We start from the raw sequence: 22,371 nt of genomic DNA on the forward strand, positions 1-22,371 counted from the left end.
GTGTGCTCTGTGCTTCTTTGGCATGTTAAACAGTTATAATTCTAAACCTGTAATACTTGAACATCACCAAGGGAAGAACATATTATGAAGCTAGCAAAAATCTGAGGCCAAAGTTATTTCTGCTCTAACAGCTTTAATCATGCTTGTTGATTCTGAATAATCTTTACAGAAGTGGACCATTTGCTTACTTATTTTAATAGAATCACTTCAGCAAAATGTTAGTAAAGATGAGCTTTTATGGCATTGAAGAATGTATCTGTTAAGACACAAAAGTTGCCTGGTATATATATGTTAGGTGGAGGAGGAAAGGTGGGCTGGATGGACATTTAACTGACTAGAATATTTATTCAAAAGCATCACCTGGGGAAATGGTGTCATTGTCCCACTGACCCGGTGTATTTGGACACAGCTATGACATTATTCGGGACTGTAGATAAATGCACCTTCTGACTCTGCCCTGGTCATTGTTGAACAGTGATAGATTCTCCTCCTCATCTTGCTGGTGGAGGTGCCAGGGTGGGCCGCTCTCCGCTCCGACGCTCCCCAGGCGGAGCAGTTCCTCTCCAGCTACTCTGCTGCTTTAGCTTAGGTTTTGGTACTACATACAAACACTGCTGGAATACATGTGTACGAATCACTAGTCCTGAGGGGTTTGGGTACATTTATTTTAATATATGTAGAATGTGCAGTATACCTTTTTTTCTTTTTAAGCAAAATTACTCACCATTTTAGGTTCAGTATTGAGACAGATCTACTGTGAGAAAGATGGCATACTTACTGTGAGAATAACACATGGTAGTTGATTAGAAAACCTTTATACACACTGGTGTTCATATATTAAGGTAAACACACACACACATGCACATGTCACATCGCTCTTCGGTGGGTTAATGTGAATTTTTACCTTTTCAATGGAATTGCAACCACAATCATTACTAAGAGAATCTTCACTCCTGGCGAGGGTTTAAAAAAGCCACTAAAAGAATACAGCAGATGAAAATGCAAAGGGTCATCATTTGGGGTTATTTTTATTTAAAAACTTACTGTGCTACTTTTGAAAGAAAATGGTTTTTATTACTACACCCTTTTTGGGATTGAGTCATCTATCATAAGCAGTATGGTCATAGTCAACTGCTTTCTAATTGCTGGAAAACAGCTTTAAGTGCACTTTCTTTGATTACATTTCCATTTTTTGTTAAACTTGAATTTTCTGAAGCCTTTTATGTACCACTAAGCAAATAACTTTAACTTTTAGTAAGCCTGATTTGCATCTTTATTATATTTTTAATTGTTACAAAACGTACTTTTTAAAGTAACATCAATTCAAATATAGCTGGGATACTGTTGTGAGATAGAACCAGTTGATTTTTCCTCCTGTATCTAATTAAGCACTAACTGATTTTACTCCTTGGCCTTGACATTGCTTCTTCTTACTGACTGAATTGTCTCCTATTCACTGTTTTGTTTGAAATTTAAGGTTATTTTCTTACTGTATTTATCATACCTGTTTTAATAATCTGCTTTCTTTAAATGCAATAAATCTCAAATGGATTGCATATTCTTTATAATCAGTGACTGTGGAGTTTTTCATTATTTGTCTTATTAAAAACTTTGGTTGTAAACTTCTATCCAGTTCTTTTATTTACATCACAGACAGTGAGTACTTATTATGTAGCAGCTAGTGGAAGAGCAACGAATAGGGTTAGATCTCTGAGTTCACAGTTTAGGATTCAAGTAAGAAAACCCATTTTGACAGCATTTTCACAACAAAAGTACTTAACAGGAAGACCTGTTCAGGCACTACAAGTGTTGATACTATGATGAAGGGAAGGCAAAAACATAAGCCTCTGACATGCCTTTTGAATGTTTGGCAGTTTTTGCATTGTTTATAATTTGTTAAACTTTAAAAACTGGTAACAAACATAACTTAAAATTTGGTTAAATAAAATATTGTAATCCTTGATTGTGTCAGAAAAGAGGCTTTTGCAAGATAAAGAGAAAAACCTGTTTGTTGGATTGCTGAACTAAGTTTGGCGTCAAGGTTGCAACATATTATCTCATTAAGTATTCCACAGACTGGAGTCTTCAGATTGGTGGCTTGTAAGATTTATCTTCCTTGTTATGAATGAGCTTTATTTTGTTGAAGAAGTAACATTTATCTAAAGTTATGTGGAAAAATAAGGGCTTTGTGTCTTTTTAATACATGGTACAAAGGAGCCAAATTTCACAAATTAGAAGAATATTAAAAAACTATGTGGAATGTTCAAATTCAGTTAAGGTTAACTTCGGAGACAAAAACATGCTCCCTTTTTAAGGAGGTCCAATAAAAATAAAAAGCAAGTCCAGCTCCAGCATCCTGTGTAAGATGCAGCCAAGTCTCATATGGAAGGCATGAGCTTTTGAGTTTTTTTTGTTGCACATTTAAAAAGATAGTTCACTTTTGCTTCAGATGCTTGACACAATTGAAATTTCAACTGTGTTCTGTGGTGCTCTTGATCTTAGATTTATAAAGGGCTAGATCCTTTGTGGCTATCAGTCCTGACCCCTTAGAGATGAAAGTTTTACTTTTTGCAAGAGTCCCCCTACTACTATTCCTTCTCCCTTCTGAAAGTGTTTTCTCACAGTGTTTGTTTTGGATCAGCAGCTCCCTACCCTACTGAGAAAGTATGGTACAGAATTTCAATAGCATCTGTGCCTCTTTTCAAGGTAAGCACAGTTATGGTGATAATGCACATGCAAGACATTGCTGCCCCTCGTCTAAGGCTGAGCTGACTCTTCGCATGCTTTGGCAGGGGTGGAATTACCTGGAATGAGGATTTGGGTGGATGTGGCCTAACTCAGCTCAGCAGTCGGCAGGAATCCAGACGGCAGGCTTTGGCCCTTGACATTTAACACAGGGCAAAGGATATCGCTAGGTAGGTACCTGCCAAATGGAGAGTCGTACAGCTTTATGCCAGTCAAGTCAGTCTTCAAATCGGTTACTTTGTCCAGGTGGGAGGTCATAAGATGTGACAGACATTCCCTGAATCTTCATTCCTGATTCTAAAATATGATTTTGAAGCTGTTATGTATTATAAAGAATGACAAGCAGAACTTAATATATTTAGTAAATCAGTTTATTTACATAATACATATTTTGCCATGCAGGTTGCAAATTGCGCTCAGTTAAATAATAAAAACAAGCACTATCTTGCTATGTAAAAATGCCTTTATATAGAAAGATAATTGTTTCTTAAATGAGTTAACTACAACCTTATAAATCACTATGGACCATTTAAAACAGGAATGGATAATTTTACAATGTAAAGGCTGTCAGTAAAGAGCTTTTATATAGGTAAAATTAAAACCAGTCTTTTTAATTCTGTAGCTAAATAGTGTACTTTCAATCTTATTTTAACCTAGTAAAACAAAAATAACTTAAATATACATTACTACAAGGCTCAGATTTGTAGGCAATTTTTAAAGTTATTCTTTAATGTTAACAATGTTTTAAAAATGTTGCCAGTAGTGATGCGCACACAGTAGGTGGTCAATAAATGCTGATATACAGAAGTGTTCATAGTCAACAGCAATCCACACCCATTCATTCCTACATTACAACAAACACATCATAGTAAAGATAAGAATGAGAAAGGACAGCTTTCTTACAATATTAACACTTTCATGAAAAGACGAAATGCTTACATTGTATAATTCTTCTTACAGTCAGAACTTTTATATTCAAAAAATAGTCTTAAACACATTATGCTCTTTTTAGCTATTCAGATGACAAGTACTAAATCATACATTGTAACAAAAATCGAATATTTTAAAAAATTAAAATGAACTTAACATTCAATATGTTTTTGAGAATATTTTATAACAAAAATGGTGCCAGACCTAAAATAACTAGACTTCTTCATTTTTAAATTAATTGTAAATAGAGTGTTTTGTTTGGCCAGAATGACTACATATTTACTTAAAAGCAATAATATCATGTAAGCCAATAAGAGATGTTTTAGGGAATATATCCTATTATCATTACACCAGACTCTTCTATTTAGCACGTGGATCAAATTTGTGGCCTTATGAGATAAAATGACCATCTTCAAAGTAGTGTTCCATCTAAACACAGTGTGTTCTTGGCCTACTGGGCAAAATTCTCCTTGCTGAGACACTAGCATGGGGAATTTATATTCCGAAAACATTACACTGGAGAAAAATACAAAATTTTCTGGATGCAAAAACAAGCACGTTAAAGTTAACATTCCTAGTATCAGACATACAAATGGCATTTTGGGAATATGCTTCACCATCAAGCAACACTTCTGATGCTTAGTAATTCCAAGATTCTGAAAATATACCACTATTTAAAGCAGCTCATGTCAACCTATTAAGAAACTTGGGTAATGTTTTATATTCCAATAAACAACAAGTTTTTATGAATGACTTTTTTAAGGGATTTAATTTATGCATATGAAAAAGACCAAAGAACAAGAGTGTTACACTGTATGACAGGGCATTGAGATCTATTTTTTAAGTATATACAATAAAATTCCCACTTAATGTTTCAGGCCCAAAAAGTAGTATGTTATCAATTCTTTGAGTTATCAATACAATGCTAACACATGCATAAACAAAGACCAGAGCACAGGAAAATCATCTGCCATCACATGGGGCATCTGCATGACTTTGTTCTAAGGCTTAAGGTTCAGTTCAGGGTCAAGACTGGGCCATCTGGATTCTATGGCCTTGAAAGTAGCACCCATATAGCTGGGAACCCCCCATCACCAGGACATTTAGGACTGCAGATTCAGAGAGGTGGAAGTTCTGCTGCAGGGATTTTGGAACCAAAAATCTGCAATCCACTGGCAAGAGTTCAATTATTATATGGACTTAATATTATTTGAAATTAAAAAGCTTAAATGGCTAATTACTTGGTTATCAGACTATAGAATCTGTCACCTGATCATGTGATTTTAATGTGATTCTTATCTGATGGGAAATAAAAAATCAATTTCTTTTCCTCTTCTCAACACCTCTTTCAACTTAAAGGAGAAGAGGTTTAAAATTTTTGTTCCAGCAAACTAAAAAATCCAGTGTTCCTAGGGAGAAGAGAACCCACAGCTAAAGGAAATAATCTTATGCGCCAGCTTCCCACAAACCATGTATTTAAAGGCTAGCGGAGATTCAAAATCACTGTCCTAGCTTGTGAAAGCATAGGCTATCGCAACCCTCGCCTTGATCAGGCACTTGGTCATCTCTGTAAATATTTTCTATTAAAGTAATCAATCACACAGGATGACTCCATTTTATAATGGAGGTGAGCCCTTCCTAAGGAAATTAAGCTGGTGTAAGTAAAATGATTACTATGTCTACACTGGTTTCACATTCACTGTTACTCAGATGTTTCTTTTAAATGCCAACTAACTTTCACTTATTGTACAAGCAGCAAATTAGTAGTTTTAAGGGCCTGTAAAGCACTATTATAGATCCTGAAGTGTATTTTTCCACTTTTATAAAATAGTACTCATGATATATTAAACAGGAAAAAGGAAAAGCTAATGGGAGCCTTAGAAATATTGGGGTATACAACTCCCCGTTATATATTGCTTAACAGCTGAATACACCAGGTGACCATACCTGAATTCACAAATGTGAAACATAGTCAGGACAAGGCTCGCTGTGTCTGTACTGCATGACATACACTGTTGACTGGTGCCACCAGTATAACATCACTACTGCCAGGATGTGCCATATTTGGTGGCTTGATCCGAGGTAGTTGAGTTGTCCTGGAAAGGAAGAGAGAACAGAATATTGATTATAATATTTGGATATTAAAAGTACATTTTTATCTGTGACCTTGGAAATATGACTCAGCAGCAGAACAATTTTGGTAGTCTCAGAGCTCCTAGAAACTGATTTGAGATTAATTAAGACCCAAATATTTTTAAAGAAAGGACAAATTCATATTTGAGTCTCATTTTAAGGTTTTATTAATAAAGTACACTGGTGAATTTTAGAAATACTATTCTAAGTGTGTTTTCAAATATCTAACTTGGTTAATTTCAGGAATTTGACCTTCAGTCTCCCATGTCTCAACTTGCATCAGGTGAAGAGAGCGTCCCCGAGACGCACAGAAGGCGGTGCCAGCGACCGGGACTGTGCTGCTACGAAGCGGGCGCCCTGCGGGGTTGGCTGTGAGTCTGCTAGAAGCACTTTTCATGTCAAGCAGCTGTGTAAGGAGAAAGCTCAGATCTGAATCTTGAGCTATCGGGTGAATGAATAATCTGCAAAATGTAATTAGTGATGGGTTAATTAAGGTTAGTTCATATACAGCTCAGGAGAACTATTTCTCTTTGTGGTTAAAGGTTAAATTCCAAGGAGGTTAAATAATTAATATGTGGGAAGCTTCTTGAAAAATAATGAAATAAAAGAGCTAAAGAAAATTAGATGTAAATAACTTTTTCTTACTCTTGATGTTTCTATGAACATGGAATGTAAATATCTCTAACCTCTTTTTTTCTTACCAAGAAAAGTAATCAGTACATTATGAATATGTTAAAGTGTAAGTCAACAGAATTCCTTCTGTAGGAGCTCTTAGCCCTTTTTTGTGTGTCACGGACCCCTTGACAGTCTAAAGAAGCCCACAGATTCATTTTAAAAAACCTACAATACGAGATTAAAAAGAAAATTGATTATATTGTTATACAAGTATCTCAGATCTACTACATTCTGTCCATGGACACCTGAAGGATGCTTGGACTCAATGAATACCATTGTGATGTTCATCTATTGTTAAAAATTTAACCTGAGCTGAAAGTAAGTTCTTAGGTTTACGTTTTTTTGATTTCGCAGTATTGATCCACCATTTTGTCACCAATGCACTTTTTTCTTTACAGCCGGATCATAAATGAGGACTTTGTCAGCCACTCATTTATGAATATCTGAGACTCACTTCTCTCTGGAGCCTTTTCACAGTCCCCGTCTCTGCACTGCTCAAAGGCACCCACAGTGCACTCAGAGTCAGGGGCTGGGGCACATTTTACGTCAAGTTCATCTTGCAGAAATGCGAAGTTACATAACATCTGACCTTTCATAAGGGTCCTCTGTTAGACAACTGGGAACTTCTGAGTATTTTACAGCATAAAAACATTAGGGACCTTTCATGGTTTAATTTTCTAATGTGTCTATGATGAAACAATTTTTAAAAGAATAATAAAGTGATACAAATTGTATTTTATAGAACTGTTTCCTGAGGAAGATCCCAGCCCTGCCTGGAGGATGAACAGTCTCCATTTCAGGAACATGTCCTAACGATGTTCCTGAACCCTAATGTTTACAACACGACGTTCTCGTTCGTATCCCATTCTTATTAGACTCGGGTGAAAACCAAGAGCACGGGCATGCCGGAGGTCCTACGGTCTGCTCCTCTCCAGACCAGGGCTTCTCCTCCTTTCTCCTTCCCCTACACTGTGAGCAGGGGCCAACCCCACCTTCAGTTCACTGTGGAAGTGATTCTTAACCCAGGAGAAAGGAAGGACAGTTTTTAGTTTGAATTTAAACTACTCCCCTACTTCTGGCCCCCCAGACTGAAATAATATATCGCGGCTTTCATGTATGCTGTTACTCATTTATTTTTAATCCTCACCCGAGGATATTTTCCCATTCATCTTCAGATAGAGGGGGAGGCGGGGGTGGAGAGAGAGAAACATCGACATGACTGCCTCCCGTGCGACCCCGACCAGGGCTGGGGACAAACCGCAACCGAGGCCCTTGACCGGAAGCGAACCTGTGACTTATTGGTCCTCAGGCCGACACTCCAACCACTGAGCCAAACCGGCCAGGGCTGCTCTTACTCTTGACTCGGCTAAAGCTCATCTGCGCCTGCATCATCCTGTTACTTACTAAACCACCTATTTCATTTATGGGACATCATTAGAACACCTGCTAACATTTACTGAGTGCTTACTACCTGTGAGATGTGCTGAATTGAATGTTCACAATAACCCCATGAGAGACACTATCATCTCCATGTACCAGATGAGGAAATGAGCTGAGAAAGCTTAAGTAACTTACTTAGCTCGCGCAGCCTGTACGTGTCCACGTGGGGACTGAGCCCGAGGAGCCTGACGAGCGGAAGCTCCCACACAAGCGCACACGTTTTGGAGAGCACGGTTCACTCTCCCCAGCATCCTCTTGGTGCTTTTCTACCAGAATGTTCTTCTCTGGACTAAGGAACCAGGGAAGTCTGTCCTTCTCTTGGGTGACTAGCTTGCGTAAATCTTGCAGACATGAAGACTCATCACTTTTATTATTTTCCTGTAAGTGCTGGGTACCAGGAAGCTGGAAGCCAGACTGGTGGCCGTTCTGTTTTGTAGAACCTTAACGGTGGAGAGCTATACTGTGAAGGGATCCCAAACCTGGCTCCTTTTCACTATCCTCTTCTTTTCCTTGTCTCTTTCTTATGTGTAACTTTAAACGTCTGCATATACGAAGTGAGTGGTAACTGATAATTAGTGCTCCATGGGAACCAGGGGCCGGGAGTCAGGAGACCGCGTCTCTAGTTCGGTTGTGAAATGGCGGTAACCACCTCCTGGGCTCAACCCACACTGTGAGGGTGACAGGAAACGTTTGTGGAAACCCTCTGAAGGTTCAAGTTTTAGATAACATTTGAGAACAGGAGAGCCCTTCCACAATCAGTAATGTCGAAAAAGTAAATCTAAGCTTATCCACCAAGCACCTGCTCAGAGTAACGTTACCGAACCGCCGTGAGAGCAGCACCCACCTGGAAAGTACCTTTCTGGAACTTTGGAAATGTAGAACAGGAAAGCGAGGAGCGCGATCAGGTACATCACCACCACACGGGGTGCAAAGTCCTGAAAAGCAAAACGCACTATTCACAGGGCTTCCTTCTGTGACTGAAACCCCGATTTATTATGAACCTTACAGACTGAATGCCCAGGTGGAAGCTACGTCTGTTAAATCTGAATGGCTTTTGCGGACAGTCTCCAGTAGTAGGAACCTCGCTCCCAATACTGCAGAGAGCAGTCCCGAGTGCGTAAGCGGAGTCCCCGAGGGCAGCGCGCTGGGGGGCGGGAGGTTCCAGGGCCCCATCTACAACATCGGTGTGTGGGTGGAGTGCATATGGGGTGCAGTTAGCAGGTGGATAAGCAAAACACTGAAGACCAGGGACTTGTGGAAGACCCAGGGGGTTGGCCCAACAACGGAGTCTGTGGCACCACCCGCGACGACGGTCCTGTTGAAGGTCACGGACACCACCGGAAAGCTTTCCTGCCCTAAGACAATCCGCCGGCCAGCACTTACATATGTTGTTCCTACTTCTGGTTATAAACCCAGTTTACCGATAAGCCAATTAAGAAATTACTTTTTCCCTCTTCAAATATGAAAATTATCATTGCCCTCCCTAAATTCTATATTCTCAGACTAACTGACCTAAGATTTCTCAAACATTCTAGAACGGGACTCCACCCTACCTCCCAGAATTAGCCCTTATGGAACTTTCCATCTTTGGTTAAGTGCTTTTCTTTCTATCTTTTAAAAATTAGAGCTTACTGGAGAATTTCTCTGGGAATCTCCCTTTGCTTCTCCACTGGAATGGTCTGTACGTTAGATTTCCAGCTGAGGACCACTGTCTTCCTAAGCCACATTTTTTTCTGAGTTCTCTAAAATCCACTATATTAATGGGTCCGGTTCTCTCTCTTTGTTGTTAACTTAAAAGGGATGTGTCACCTCATCCCCAAATTTTTGTTACAACCAGTTGTTAATTTCTGATTAGAATTAAATCTAGAGTGGTAGTTCCTTTTTCTACTTTCTTAACTCATTTTCAGGAAATCACAATTCTCAGAAAACAATGTTTTCACAGATACCAGGATCACTGAAGTTTCTTATCACTATCCTCTCATCTTTCTCCCAGTTTCCTAGTCTTAAGAAGAAAGCATCGCCCTTGTCTCAATTTGGCAAAGTGGCCAGACAGATCTTAATCACTCAATTCACTAGATCACAGAACTTCCTCTTTTTAGTTTTCCACTCAAATGTTTTCCACCATGGTGTTGCCAACTTCATGCAATTATATGTAAGCCTACCATCAGTCCTCCCACTTCTAAAAAATCTGACCCTTTCGAATACAACCTGTATTTAAATTCCCATGTTCCAAACAAAGTTCCCATTGCAAAAGTTATGTGGTTTCTGCTACATTTGTGGCTATGTTTACTTATGTTAAAAATTCTCAACTTTACTCACTAGTGCATACTAAAAACATTTTTATGGGGCCCTCTAAGAATGTCTTATTTCTAATCCTCTTCTCAAGAATACTCAGTTTTCACTGAGGTTCTTCCGAATGCACCCCAACTGTGCTCCCATTTTACCTAATGGCTTCTGTTTCTCAATATATATCCTTGGCGGGTGAACATGCTTCCATGGCTCTACCTACTAACAATAATGATTTTCAAATCCTAATTACTAGTCTCAAACTCTAACCTAAATTCTATAACCTAGCTCCACTTTTCTATCCCACAGGTGCCTTAAGCCCAACAGGTCTGAGAAAATCCTTCCCAACTCCCCCTCCTCCACCCACACACACAACACCCACTGCGCCTCCTCCTGTCCCCGCGTCATCACTGCATGTCCTCACCTCAGCTGACAAAGCCAGAATGTGCGAGTCACCCTCCACAGTAACGATGGGTGCTTACACACTCGGGAACAGACAGGGACTTACAAAGGTATTATTTCAAAGAAAGCCATCTCAGAACAAAATGGCAGTTAGACTTTACTTCTGATCCTGCAAAGTATGCTTATCTATATAGGTGTGAAAATTAGGGCATCCGTATGTAATTATAAATATGCTCTCAAATGACGAAGACCCAGCCACTTGGCCTAAGTATACTACTTTACCCAAAAGGAATAAAATAGAAAGGACACACAAAAAAATGGGAAAGACATGGACTACACTCCACCCACCTGTACAATAGGAGCACCTATTCCTCCATTGAGCCAAACCCAGTGAAGAGTGGGAATGACTCCATATCCCGAAACAGAACAGAAGATGACGGAGCGGAGCCGCTGCCACTGCTGCGTGAGGTAACTGGGATGGATCTGCGCAAAGAACACGGCCAGGATCATGCCGAGCACGGTGATCAGGTACACCTGCCGCCAGTACTAGAAGGAAAGGCAATCGGATTGTAATTGTTAATGACGAGGGAATAAAAACATAATTTTGGCTTCTACATTACCCATTCCAAATTATTGACTTCGTAATTTCATTTCTGAACACAGTTACCTTCCTTCCTTCCTTCCTTAAAAAATGCATGTTCCACACAATTTTTCGGTTTCTCAGAATGACAAACCAAATTTCAAAGTGAGCTTGTTGGGAGACCACATTTATCATAAAAAGCATGTTCTGAGTACCTATGAATATGCTGGGGACTATTTATGTCCTGTAGAAACAAAGATGACTGCAGCACAGAGCCGCCCAGTGGGTGAGCTCACAGACTGCGGGAGGGGCAGGCATGCAAACAAATGATTATAATCTAATGATAAGTACTGTAACTGCCTGTCACCTGGAGTAGCTAAAAAATGTTTCACAGAGATGGCATCTAAGCTGGGCCCTGAGGAATACATACAATTTGGTGGGAAGAGGAAGCGCTCCAGGGAGGAAACAGCACAGGCAGCCCCATGCGGCGGGGACGATTGGAGAAGGGAGGCTGAAAGGCAGCTGGGCTGTCAGGCTAAGTATTTAGAACTTTATCATGGGGGCGCTGGGGGAAGCAGAGTTCTTTATTTTTTTAAAGAAAGAGAGGGAGAGAGGGAGGAAGAGTGAGAGAGAAACATGGATGTGAGAGAGACACATCGACTGGTTGCCTCCTCCTGCACAACCCTGACCAGGGCCACGGATGGAACCACAACCAAGGTACATGCCCTTGACTGAAATCAATCCCAAGACTCTTTGGTCCATGGACTGACACTCCAACTGCTGAGCCAAACCAGCCAGGGCTGGGTTTCTAAATGAGCAGCTGAAAACCTGGTCTTGAAGCTCAAAAGTTAGCATCTCATAGGACAGAGTTCCCAACCTGGACTCCAAGCACTTCTATGGGGCCATTAGCTTCCTAAAATCACATGTCAAACTGTTTGGTCTGTTTGTGCCCAAATGTACATTCTCCTGGATGAAGGGCCCATAGTCTGTATTCTCATCCTCAAAGCAGCCTATGTTCCTTAAAAGGTAAAGAGCCACTATAGCAGTGAATATTTGGAAAAGATTAGATATCAGAGGGAAGAAAATTTCTCTTTATGTGATCATGGGCTGAATTAGCCTCAGTAGTTCTCCTTTCTCTCTTATCTATCCTGGACTTCTACTTGTTTCTGAAGAGATTTACAACAAGCTTCTGACTAATCTCTTTGATTATCAGATAGGTTTACAAAGAGGTAAGCAGAAAACAGGTTTCAGAGAAAGAAGAAGAGAAGCAGAGCAATGCGAACAAGACATGACTGCACTCACCAAGCTCCCAGTTAGCATGTTGTCTCTCTCATTTTTTTAAGGACTCAACAGCTTTATGCAAAACAAACAAGTTGTGAAGGCTGAGCAGACATGAATAGATTTTACTACTAAAGTAAAATCAATTTATAACAAGTTAATTGCATATATATTTAATTATATGCTTATATTCCAAAACAACTAGGCCTAAAAATAAATGGCTCAAGTGTAAATGGCTATAATTAATATAATTCTTACATTCAAACCAAATTTATGATTTTTCTCTTTGCTAGTTTTACATTGCTGCTTGTTGACAGTTTTGTTATTGTAAAGCAACAGAGGTCTGTACAAAACTCTTCCATTTCTTCTATAAGTTAATTATGTGCTTATTCAGAATTTCAAAGGAACAATGGCAAGAAAACCCCAGACCTCCATGAAAGGTAGAATGAAAAATGTTTTAAATTACTTACATTATTACAATAAAATGCATAAAATACTCCAGAGACATAGCAGCCCAGTATTCCAATAGAAATTCCTGCATAATCTAACGCCATCCATCTTCGACAGGTTTTTTCTGATCGGTGGCAGGAAAAAAGATGATAGCCCACAGAGCAAAGCATACAGACCTGTGGAAAATAAAACAAAATAAGTGAAACAACAAAAAAAGCTAAAGTGAAACCAAAAAAAAATTAAAGCGCAAAAGTGAAACCAAAAGAAATGAAACCAACTGGTACATGATGTTCAGGGAAGTGGCTAGTCTAGCCCTGGCCAGTTTGGCTCAGCGGTTAGAGCGTTGGCCTGTGTCCGGAGAGACCCGGGTTCGGTTCCCGCTAAGGGCATGTACCTCGGTTGCAGTTTGTCCCCGGCCCTGGTTGGTCATGCAGGTGGCGGCCACTCGATGTGTCCCTTTCACATCGATGTTTCCCTCTCTCTCTCTCTTCCTCTCTCTCCCTCCCACTCTGTCTGTACAAAAAATTGGAAAAATGTCCTCGGGTGAGGATAAAAAAAAAAAGGAAGTGGCTAGTCTAGCCCAGTTTTCCAGTCAAACACACCTGAGCATCAAGTGGAGCCGCACAGTCAGGTGAGCTGTGTTATTTCTCTAAGCCTCAGCTTCCTCATGGGTAAAATGGGGATAACAATATATAAAGCAAGAAATGTAAAATGATAGCTATTTTACAATATGAAAATTTAAAATAGCACAACAGTAGGACAATTATGCAATACGAATGTTTTAAAAATAACCACTGAGGCTTATTTTGCTTTTTAAAAAGTATTTACTACATACGTAATACACGTCCTTAAAAAAAGTCAAAGAACATAGAATTGTATGATGTAAAAAAATAAACCCTTCCCTGTTCAAATATATTCCCCAAAGGTAGCCACTGATAACATTTACATCCTTTAGATATTTTCAATAAATATATAAAAAACTATAATATAGAAGTCTACACACACACAGAACATATACATACTTTTATAGATTAATCAAATGGACTCACATTAAACATTATGTTTTGCAACTTGATTTTTCATATCTGTATGCGATTTCTTTGTATAGAGTTTACTTTTAAGTTCTAAATTAAACATGGCTTTGTTGTGTCCTAGAAAAAATAATTATGACTTTGTTTACTTTATATGGTTGCCAAATTGGGAGCAACCTAATCTGATTCAATAAGCTACTCTGAAAACTGATAAGGTTTCTATGGCTGAATTCCCTGAAGACATGAAAAGCCTGCTGTGTGTCACACACTGGCGCTACAAAGATGAAATCTGTGCTCAGAGAGATTTTTCTGAAACAAGTGAACAAATGGCGATGTAAGCAGTCCCAAAGGGGAAGTCAGCGCAGAGCACGATGAGAAGACACAAGAGGGAGGGTACTGGTTCTGTGGGTGTCTGCAATGGGTAGGTGGGAGTTGTGGGTAGAAGCCCCTGAATGAATGTCAGGAGGTCGACCTGGCATTCATTAAGGACATAAATAGAGATGTGTACATGTTTACTGGGAGGTCCACAGGAAAAGCAGCATATTGAAAAACAGAACCATTAAGGAATGGCATATGGCCTTCTTCATGACACGATTTAAGTTCTATACACCACGGAGTTTTAATTTCTGTATTGTGGGGTAGGTGTGATACTGCTCAAGATCTGAAGTGCATCCTTACAGAAAGGCTGAGACCAGAGTTTACAGGAGTAGCCCTGGGGAGCAATGACAAGAGGCCATCCTAGGCCAGTGACTGTGGGGGTGGAGAAAACAGGACAGATAAACAATTTTATGTAGGTCAAATTGATAAACATTTTAAGCAACTACTGAAGTTGCTTACAATGGGCACAGAGCTATTCTATAATCTGGTCATTAAACCTGATCAATCCCCATAGCCTCAATATCACTATTCAAAACAATGTACCTAGCCACAATCTCATTTCTTTATCTAGCCTAAAATCTTTGCCTGGCCAGTGTGGCTCAGAGGTTGAGCGTCGACCCATGCACCAAGAGGTCGCCAGTTCGATTCCCAGTCAGGGCACATGCCCAGGTTATGAGCCCGATCCCCAGTGGGGGGCATGCAGGAGGTGGCCAGTCCATGTTCTCTTTCATCAGTGTTGCTATCTCCCTCTCCCTCTTCCTCTTCCTTTCTCTCTCTAAAATCAATAAAGAAAAAATATTTTTTAAAAAAAATCCTTATTGGTCTATGGCTTTGGCTACTAAGGTACAAGTCAGTTTACTGACCCATTTAAACATAATTCTAAGAAGCTTGTTATTTGTTTTGTCAGATTATCTTTGAGAGTAAACACAGTAAATCCAGAAAACATCAAGGTGTGTGTTCTTACTGAAAGGGAAAGATGGAAACAGCATGCAGAGATGACCACAGCTCGGCAGCAGATGGCCAGGCAGGTCAGCAGGCTGCAGGTGTGAGGCAGCTGTGCACACACAAACGTCATGAAGAATTTTAACCCCAATTTCACATGTGGTTACCTCTGGGAAGTAGAATTTCAAGTGACTTTTACTTTCTTCCATATTCTTTTTTGTTTGCTTGGATTTCTCCATGAGTATATGTTATAGTGATAATAAAAAACAACAATGAAGCTGATTTCTTTGTGAACAAAGAGGAAACTCTACAGTATCTAAGGGAAAGCACACTAATGGAGAACACTGAGTTTTAAAAAAGTTAACATACACTTAGTATGTCCTGCTTTAAAAGGGATGTGCTATTGTAACAGTTCCTTAGAAAACTGAAAACTTATTTGGTAAATTGAGTATGTTTCAGTTTTCTTCTGTGGAACATCTCACTCCATTGAGGTAGACAGATAATTAGAGTGTGACACCCTACCTCGCTCCTTGGCACAGTAACCAAGTATCTCAGGATCTGGCTCTGGCCTCTCTCTCCAGACTCATCTTTCTGCATTCTCCCAGGATGCAACCAGGAGGACCGGCAACTGCAAGTCCAGAAAGTGTTACGCTGTCTCTTGCTTCTGGGCCTTTAAAAACTGTATTTCCTACTTAAATGCCCTGCCTCACTCTCCCTTCTGCCCTCCTACCCGAGTGGCCAGATCTTTAGGACAGGTTGGTTTTGTTCAGCAGTATATGCCCGATGCTTATTAGTACCTAGATTTAGATAGGAGGCATTTAAAAGTATTTGTTGAACAGAATGTAAATGAACTGAATCTAGTGAAAGACATTATCAGATTCTACTCTTCTCTAAGGCAGAAAGACCTCTGGGAAAATACAGAGCCTCTGAAATCACATTCTATTATTTAGAATGTACTTTGTTAATATGGTTGGGAGGAAAGTGTTGATTAGATAAAATGGGCAAAAGTAAAAAGAGGAAAAAAAAGTGTTTTAAGGGTAAATCTATATTAATACCTGTATTTATGGTTTACCATGCAGCCTGCTGATTCTAAGAATCTGGGGAAATTGGGTGAACAAATTATAAATATAATTTCATAAAAATAAAAAGAACAGATATCTATCTATCTATCTATATATATATTTTATCTCACCCAAGGACATTTTTCGATATTTTGTTCAAATAGAGTGGGAGGGAGAGAGAGAAACATCGATGTGAAAGGGACACATCGAGTGGCTGCCACCCACACAACCCAACCAGAGCCGGGGACAAACTGCAACCGTGGTACGTGCCCTTAGCGGGAACCAAACCCGGGTCTCTCTGGACCGCAGGCCGACGCTCCAACCGCTGAGCCAAACCGATCCGGGCAAGAACAGATATTTTTAAGTAGGGAAGCTGCCTATTTGTCTTCAGCAAGTTTGACTGCGAGTAACAAAGTCACTGCACTGCCAGGTAGGAGAAGGGGTTTCACTGTAATACTGGATGACCTTGGGCATATCACTGTAATACTCTGGGTGTTTCTTTATTGGCAGGTTTTTTGTTTTTTTTTTTTTTAAACTATTTCATCTTTACAGTTAAGCAATGCATTGTTTTCTTAGGCCAATATGAAAACTAACATGTTTTCCCTGAACTAACATCAGCTGTGTCTGGGTGAAGGGGTAAAGGGTAGGCCTAAGGGAGAGGAAGACATGTGGGATTCTCAAAGAAGATGATATCCATATAACTAACAGGACAGTAAGACCCAGTTTTGCTTATTAATGATTATTAAGAGCATCTCAGTCTAGGTTAAGATACATCTGGAAATGTAAGTATAAAAAAATTGGTTAAACCTGAGAAAGAGTATACTTTAAAAATACTTAAAAGGAAAAGTTATTTTCTAATAGTAATAACAATACAAAAATACAGAGTACTCTTTCCCTCAAACTTTAAAATTTGATTCTGGAAACCAGAATTCTAAAAAAAAAAAAAAAAAAAAAAAAAAAAAGGTGGGGATGGGAGATTTTCTGGTGTGTTTCTTAGTCATTTAAACCCAAAGTTTTAGCTTGAGTCAAATGATGGAGGCCTGAAATAAAATGATACATAATGAAAGCAACATCTATGCAGTCAGCTTACAGATTCATCTTTCAAACCAAGTGGCAACAGGTTAACTGCAGGTAGTGCTGGCCTATGTTTGGAGGAAGTGGGATAATACCCTTTTCTTTTCATTTTTAGATTTTCTGTACTTTCTGCACTTTTTTTTAAATTTAAAAACTGTCAACAGGATTTTGGTCCAAATTTAGAATTATCTGCTTGCAAAACTATTAACTGTAACTTCAAAATGCAGTACTATAGATCTTTGGTGGTGGGGGGGGGCGGAGAAGGTGCTAAACAACTAACAAATATGAGAGGTAGAAAGGAGGAGAAACTCAAGTACTTGAAACCAGGCAAGTGTGAAAGAACCAAAGGAAATTAACGATAAAGCAATAAAAAAGATCAGTACCAGCAATAAGACATCAAAATTAAGATGGTATGGAAAAAGGCACAAAATCACAGAGGTATAAATAGTAAAAAGATCATAAATTTTCTCCAACAAGTTTTAAGCAGCCACTGGTGTTCTACTTCAGTCAGGGAATATAGTACAATCAGAGATTCCTATCCTTGTGTTAATCTTAAAGCAGAGATCTCTAAAATGGGAAAGAGAAAAGGAAACAAAGAAATTTTCTCAATCTTTAATATTACTAGATTTCAAATACACTTGAATAACATCCAAATACACTTTCATAAAACACACTTTTGGTGCTTATACTATAAAAGCGAATATGCGAACCTGTATGCTATTTGGGGTTTTTAAATCAAATGGTGGGTGTGAAGTAAGGTCACCTTTCCAATGGTCTGACTAAAGTTCTCTTTCCACTAACAGTGTTTGTGAAATGACTTACCTGGAAGCAGAAAAGACAAATAGAACAAATTACAAAATCTTCTCTGGATGCACTTGCCGAAGGTAACACAGATGTCATGTCATATATTCCCAGTGTGAAGAAGAGAAAGAAACCCAGCAAATGACTCCAGATGTTTACTGTCTCATTAGATAAAATAAACAAACTGGAAGACAAAACAAAACAAAAAATCAGTGAAGTTCAGAATCGTAGTGGCTCACTCACGGCCAGCATTTAAAAGGTTAGGGACAATTTTTCTGGGCTAACACTTGTTACTTTAAGCCCTTAACCCCATCTTTGCCTTTCTAGATTTGATATTTCATTTACTTTAATTAATCTTTCTTTAAGTTTTTCTACAACAAATCCTAGAATCTTAAGAGCTTTTTTGGTGCTCACCTGTATTATCATATTGACTGACCATTTTCTTTCTTGTATTAGAGTTATTTCTGTATAAATTCCATCTTACCCTCCACCCTATTAACTCCCTAAAGACTGGCACCATTCATCTTTATGCCACCACTGTTCCAAGCACAGTGTTTTGCTCAATTTAGATGCTAAATGTCTACAGAAATAAATGTACAGATTAAAATTGGTTATTAGCTAGCATACTTTGATGTTCAATAATGGATATCTGAAAGCCTAAGTGTTAGGTGCAAAAAAAATACCTTTTTAGTATTTGTTAATGCAAATACAAAATTAAATGGACTTGAGAGAAGCAGTATAAATACAAATTGATTCACTGGAAAGTGCTTTAAGACAGGCATGCTGGAACAATTTTTCAAAACCCTGTTTTGAAACCACACTTTCCCGGTGGCATGTTCTTTTTAGGAACAATAGGAGGTTACTACTGCTGACTAACTGGTTTGAGTTTATGTAGCTTTGGCAGCACAGGTTGGTGTTCCCAGAACACAACTCGAGAGTTCTACTGTCCCTTCACCTCCCTCTGCAACACATTAGTTCTGTGATCATGAGCAAGTCACTTAACCTCTCTGGCTTCACGTTCTTCATCTATAAAACAAGGGAGCTGAACTAGATGTTGATACAAGTACCTTCCAGTTCCTTCTTTAATTTTGTGAAATGTTTCTCCTGCTGTGGATAGAACTCATCTATTTATTATTGAAAGGTGACATCATGACTAAAAATTAAAATATTCTTGCATTTCTCTTGCAAAATATAATCTTTCTAAACTAAGTCTGACTTTCACAGATTCAGATTCCGTATTAGTAAGCATTAATATATAACTCTAACCTAAGGAATCTGCAGCAGTCACCAAGGTTCTTGTTTTCCCATTTTCACACATCAAAAACAGCAGGATCTCACACTATCAATCAATCATCAAGAATAAAGAGAAACTTGTATCATGAATTTCAGGCTTTATCCTGAACAAGCATCAAGTATAAGGACTACTTAATACTGTGTAGTGTCGAGGAGATAGGATGCTGGAATGCAAGGGAACACATCTAACTACAGGTCTCTTTTGACAATCAATACTATGCTCTACCTATTGCTTCAGAACTTTTCACTTTGTGAAACTCAGTATAACCTGATTGACTGAACTGGCAGACATAATCTGGGCATGTTCCTCTGAGTATTGGCAGAACAGTTGTGATACAATACCTCACCTTATATCTAAATTCTGTCCTGGTCATGCCCGAGATCTAAAAGAAGAGATGGCAACAGCTGAAACTGGAAAAGACCAAGCTGGTGGGAAGAGCTCTTAAAAGAATATCCCCAATAGAGGACATAATCTTATTCTATGAGAAGTTAGGACCAGATTATTCAGCTTCAAAATCAACAATCATCTCCAGCATCATCATCTGTTCAGCTTTGAAATCAATGGTCATGATGAGAAGGTACCATTCATTATGTACTTAGGCCCTGGTAGGATTTCAAATATATAATCTTATTTTTATCCTTACTGCTTTCTGAAGTAGCAATTGTGATGACTCTCACTTTTACAAATGGGGAAAAAATGGTACAAAGAGGTTAACTTTTGTTCAAGGTCCCATAGTTGTTAAGTGGCAAATCTGGATGCTCAAGTTTTAGACTCAACAGCCCAGGATCTAAAGCACTGGATTTCATTTCTCCATTCATAAGATTTGGATTCTAATAAGAATGCAGAGGCTCGCTGCTAGGTGGGTAGAAAATATTTAAGGCAATTCACTATTTGCTCTATCCTTGTGGAAATTTACATCCACAGCAGGGCCCAGCTCTGATTTCTTGTGTAATAACTTAGCACAGGAGGTACTGGGGAGGAAAAGATTACATAGGATTCAAATTGTGAAGTCCTGTGGGCCATATTAAAGACAAAAAGGGATGGACAGTGAGGTTACCTTGTGACTGTGAGTCACAGAAATTCTTTCAAGGCAGGGCAAAGAAACTGGGGAAAGACCATGCTGAAAAGATCAAGAATCAAACTTGTGGTTACTGCTTGACCATTTCAATAGCCCATATTCCAGCACAGGGTTTATCTCTACAGTGACCTGGAGCTAGCCAACACCCGTATTTTAATTATCTTAGAGTCCTATACTTAAGTACATATAGTGAATTTTAACAGAAAGCTCTTCTAAGAATTAGAACACTAATTTTTCTTAAACCCAGGTTTTAAAGGGACTCTTGGTTTCAAAGGTTTAGATGATGAAATTCAGAGTTGCTTCTATAGTACTCTGGTGGAGGGCGGTGCCCGTTATGGGCTCTTTCCTAAGGTGCTTTTCCTACACAGCGTTTCCCACAATGGTTATGTAATAGAGTAATTATCTTTTTAATGCGTGTCACTCAGGCTGGACTTTCGTAGCTCATGAGAACAAGGGCCCTGTCTGCTGTTCTGCACCACCTGGTAAAGTGCCTGACACCTAGCTGGGGCTCCACAGTATCTGGTGAATGAATGAATCAGGGGTTTCTAAATAAGATAATGTGAACTTGCTTCCTATTACACAGGCTTTATCTGACTCCAATCATCTGAATTTCCATAGGGCTGCTCTAATATAAACAAAGCTTAGGTATACACAGGTATGGCCCAACCATTGTCAGTGGGGTGACTCCAGCACGTATCCCGGTGAGCACCAAAAGGAATGAAAGAGGTAAGCGCCATAGGAGAGCTGGTAATGATGATCATTGTTACCACCATTATTATTCGGTGGATCGAGCACCCCGGCAGCGGCGGCGGAGGGAAGATAACGAGAGGAGAGAGGTGGCAGAGGGGATGAAAAGGACAGGCGCGCAGAAATGCGGGGAAAGCAGCGGGAAGACCAGACAAAACCGGGTAGGCGAGGGCCGCCGGAGCGTCCCCGAGGCGCGCCCCGCGGAGGCGGCAGACTGTACCTTTTGATACACAGCCTGGAGGGCAGGTAGGCCCGGTAGCCGTCGGTGATGTACGGGTTGTCCTTGAGGGACACGGGGATCTGCTCGTAGGTGTAGAGGCGGATGCCGCGGGGCACCAGGACCGGCCAGTACTGGTAGCTGCCCAGCTCGATGTAGTGCGCGCTCTTCAGCAGCTTCTGATGCATCCTCCCCGGCCGCCGCCGCCGCTCCCCGACCGGGGAGCTCGCCCGGGCCCCGCCTCCCCGGGGAGGGGGCTTCGCCGCCGCCGCCCCCGCCCCGGAGCTCGCGGACGCCGCGCGAGGTCCTACGACTCCAGCGCTGCCCAGGCCCGGCTGTGAGCACACACTGGCCACCGGCGCGGAGGCGGCCCGGCGGCGGCGCAGCCCTCGCTGACGTCAGCGCGCCGCGGCGGGCCCCGCCCCCCGGCCGTCGCTCAGGCCGCCCCGCTGGGCAGCGGCGCGCGCGTGCTTGGGCGGCGGGTCGCGTCCGGCTGCTTCAGCGCCGCGGGACGGCTGCAGCCAGCGTCCCTCCTTGTCGGTGAGACGAGCGCAGAGCGGCACCGAGGAATGCAAGTGGTTTTTTCTTTTCCTGTTTTTAACTAGAATCAATAGTTGTGAAATTTTGAAAAATCAAGGCGAAAAGAGTTAACGAAGAAAAATAAGAACCAGAGCTGACTGTTCACCTGTTACTTTATGCTTCGAATCACACACACTTCATGTCAAGGAAACTTTGAGGTTTCTCAGCTAAGGTCAGGAAACCTGATGCACAAGGAACGTTTCCCCAAATCGAGCATCCACGGAGCCATAAAGAAAGCCCCAACACTAAA

The 22,371-nt window shown here is 40.2% G+C and overlaps 1 protein-coding gene and 2 long non-coding RNA genes across 5 annotated transcripts; 2 read left to right on the forward strand and 1 right to left on the reverse strand.

The window, feature by feature from the left end:
* Nucleotides 1-1,984: 1,984 nt before the first annotated feature.
* LOC118643687 lies at nucleotides 1,985-6,381 on the forward strand. Its single transcript, XR_004962023.1, has 3 exons — nucleotides 1,985-2,706; nucleotides 2,793-2,915; nucleotides 6,052-6,381. It is a non-coding gene; the product is annotated as an uncharacterized LOC118643687 (long non-coding RNA).
* Nucleotides 2,755-21,898, reverse strand: PAQR3 (progestin and adipoQ receptor family member 3). 2 transcript variants are annotated; one of them, XM_036282016.1, is made up of 7 exons: nucleotides 21,546-21,750; nucleotides 18,228-18,390; nucleotides 12,940-13,095; nucleotides 10,960-11,157; nucleotides 8,768-8,858; nucleotides 5,623-5,771; nucleotides 2,755-3,042 (listed from the first exon to the last, which is right to left on the reverse strand). In XM_036282016.1, the coding sequence occupies exons 1-6, from the start codon at nucleotides 21,728-21,730 to the stop codon at nucleotides 5,629-5,631; spliced, it is 936 nt and encodes a 311-aa protein (XP_036137909.1). In that variant the 5' UTR covers nucleotides 21,731-21,750; the 3' UTR covers nucleotides 2,755-3,042; nucleotides 5,623-5,628. The 2 variants fall into 2 exon arrangements, with proteins under 2 accessions (XP_036137909.1, XP_036137901.1); XM_036282008.1 differs by lacking the exon at nucleotides 2,755-3,042 and having other exon boundaries at nucleotides 4,635-5,771; nucleotides 21,546-21,898.
* Nucleotides 11,039-21,286, forward strand: LOC118643691. Of its 2 annotated transcripts, none has more exons than XR_004962026.1 (3): nucleotides 11,039-11,139; nucleotides 18,209-18,289; nucleotides 21,197-21,286. It is a non-coding gene; the product is annotated as an uncharacterized LOC118643691 (long non-coding RNA). The 2 variants fall into 2 exon arrangements; XR_004962028.1 differs by lacking the exon at nucleotides 21,197-21,286 and adding an exon at nucleotides 20,227-20,354.
* Nucleotides 21,899-22,371: the final 473 nt, after the last annotated feature.

Source organism: Molossus molossus, unplaced genomic scaffold (genome assembly GCF_014108415.1).
Source record: "Molossus molossus isolate mMolMol1 unplaced genomic scaffold, mMolMol1.p scaffold_m16_p_1, whole genome shotgun sequence".
In the NCBI taxonomy this organism is placed as follows: Eukaryota; Metazoa; Chordata; class Mammalia; order Chiroptera; family Molossidae; genus Molossus; species Molossus molossus.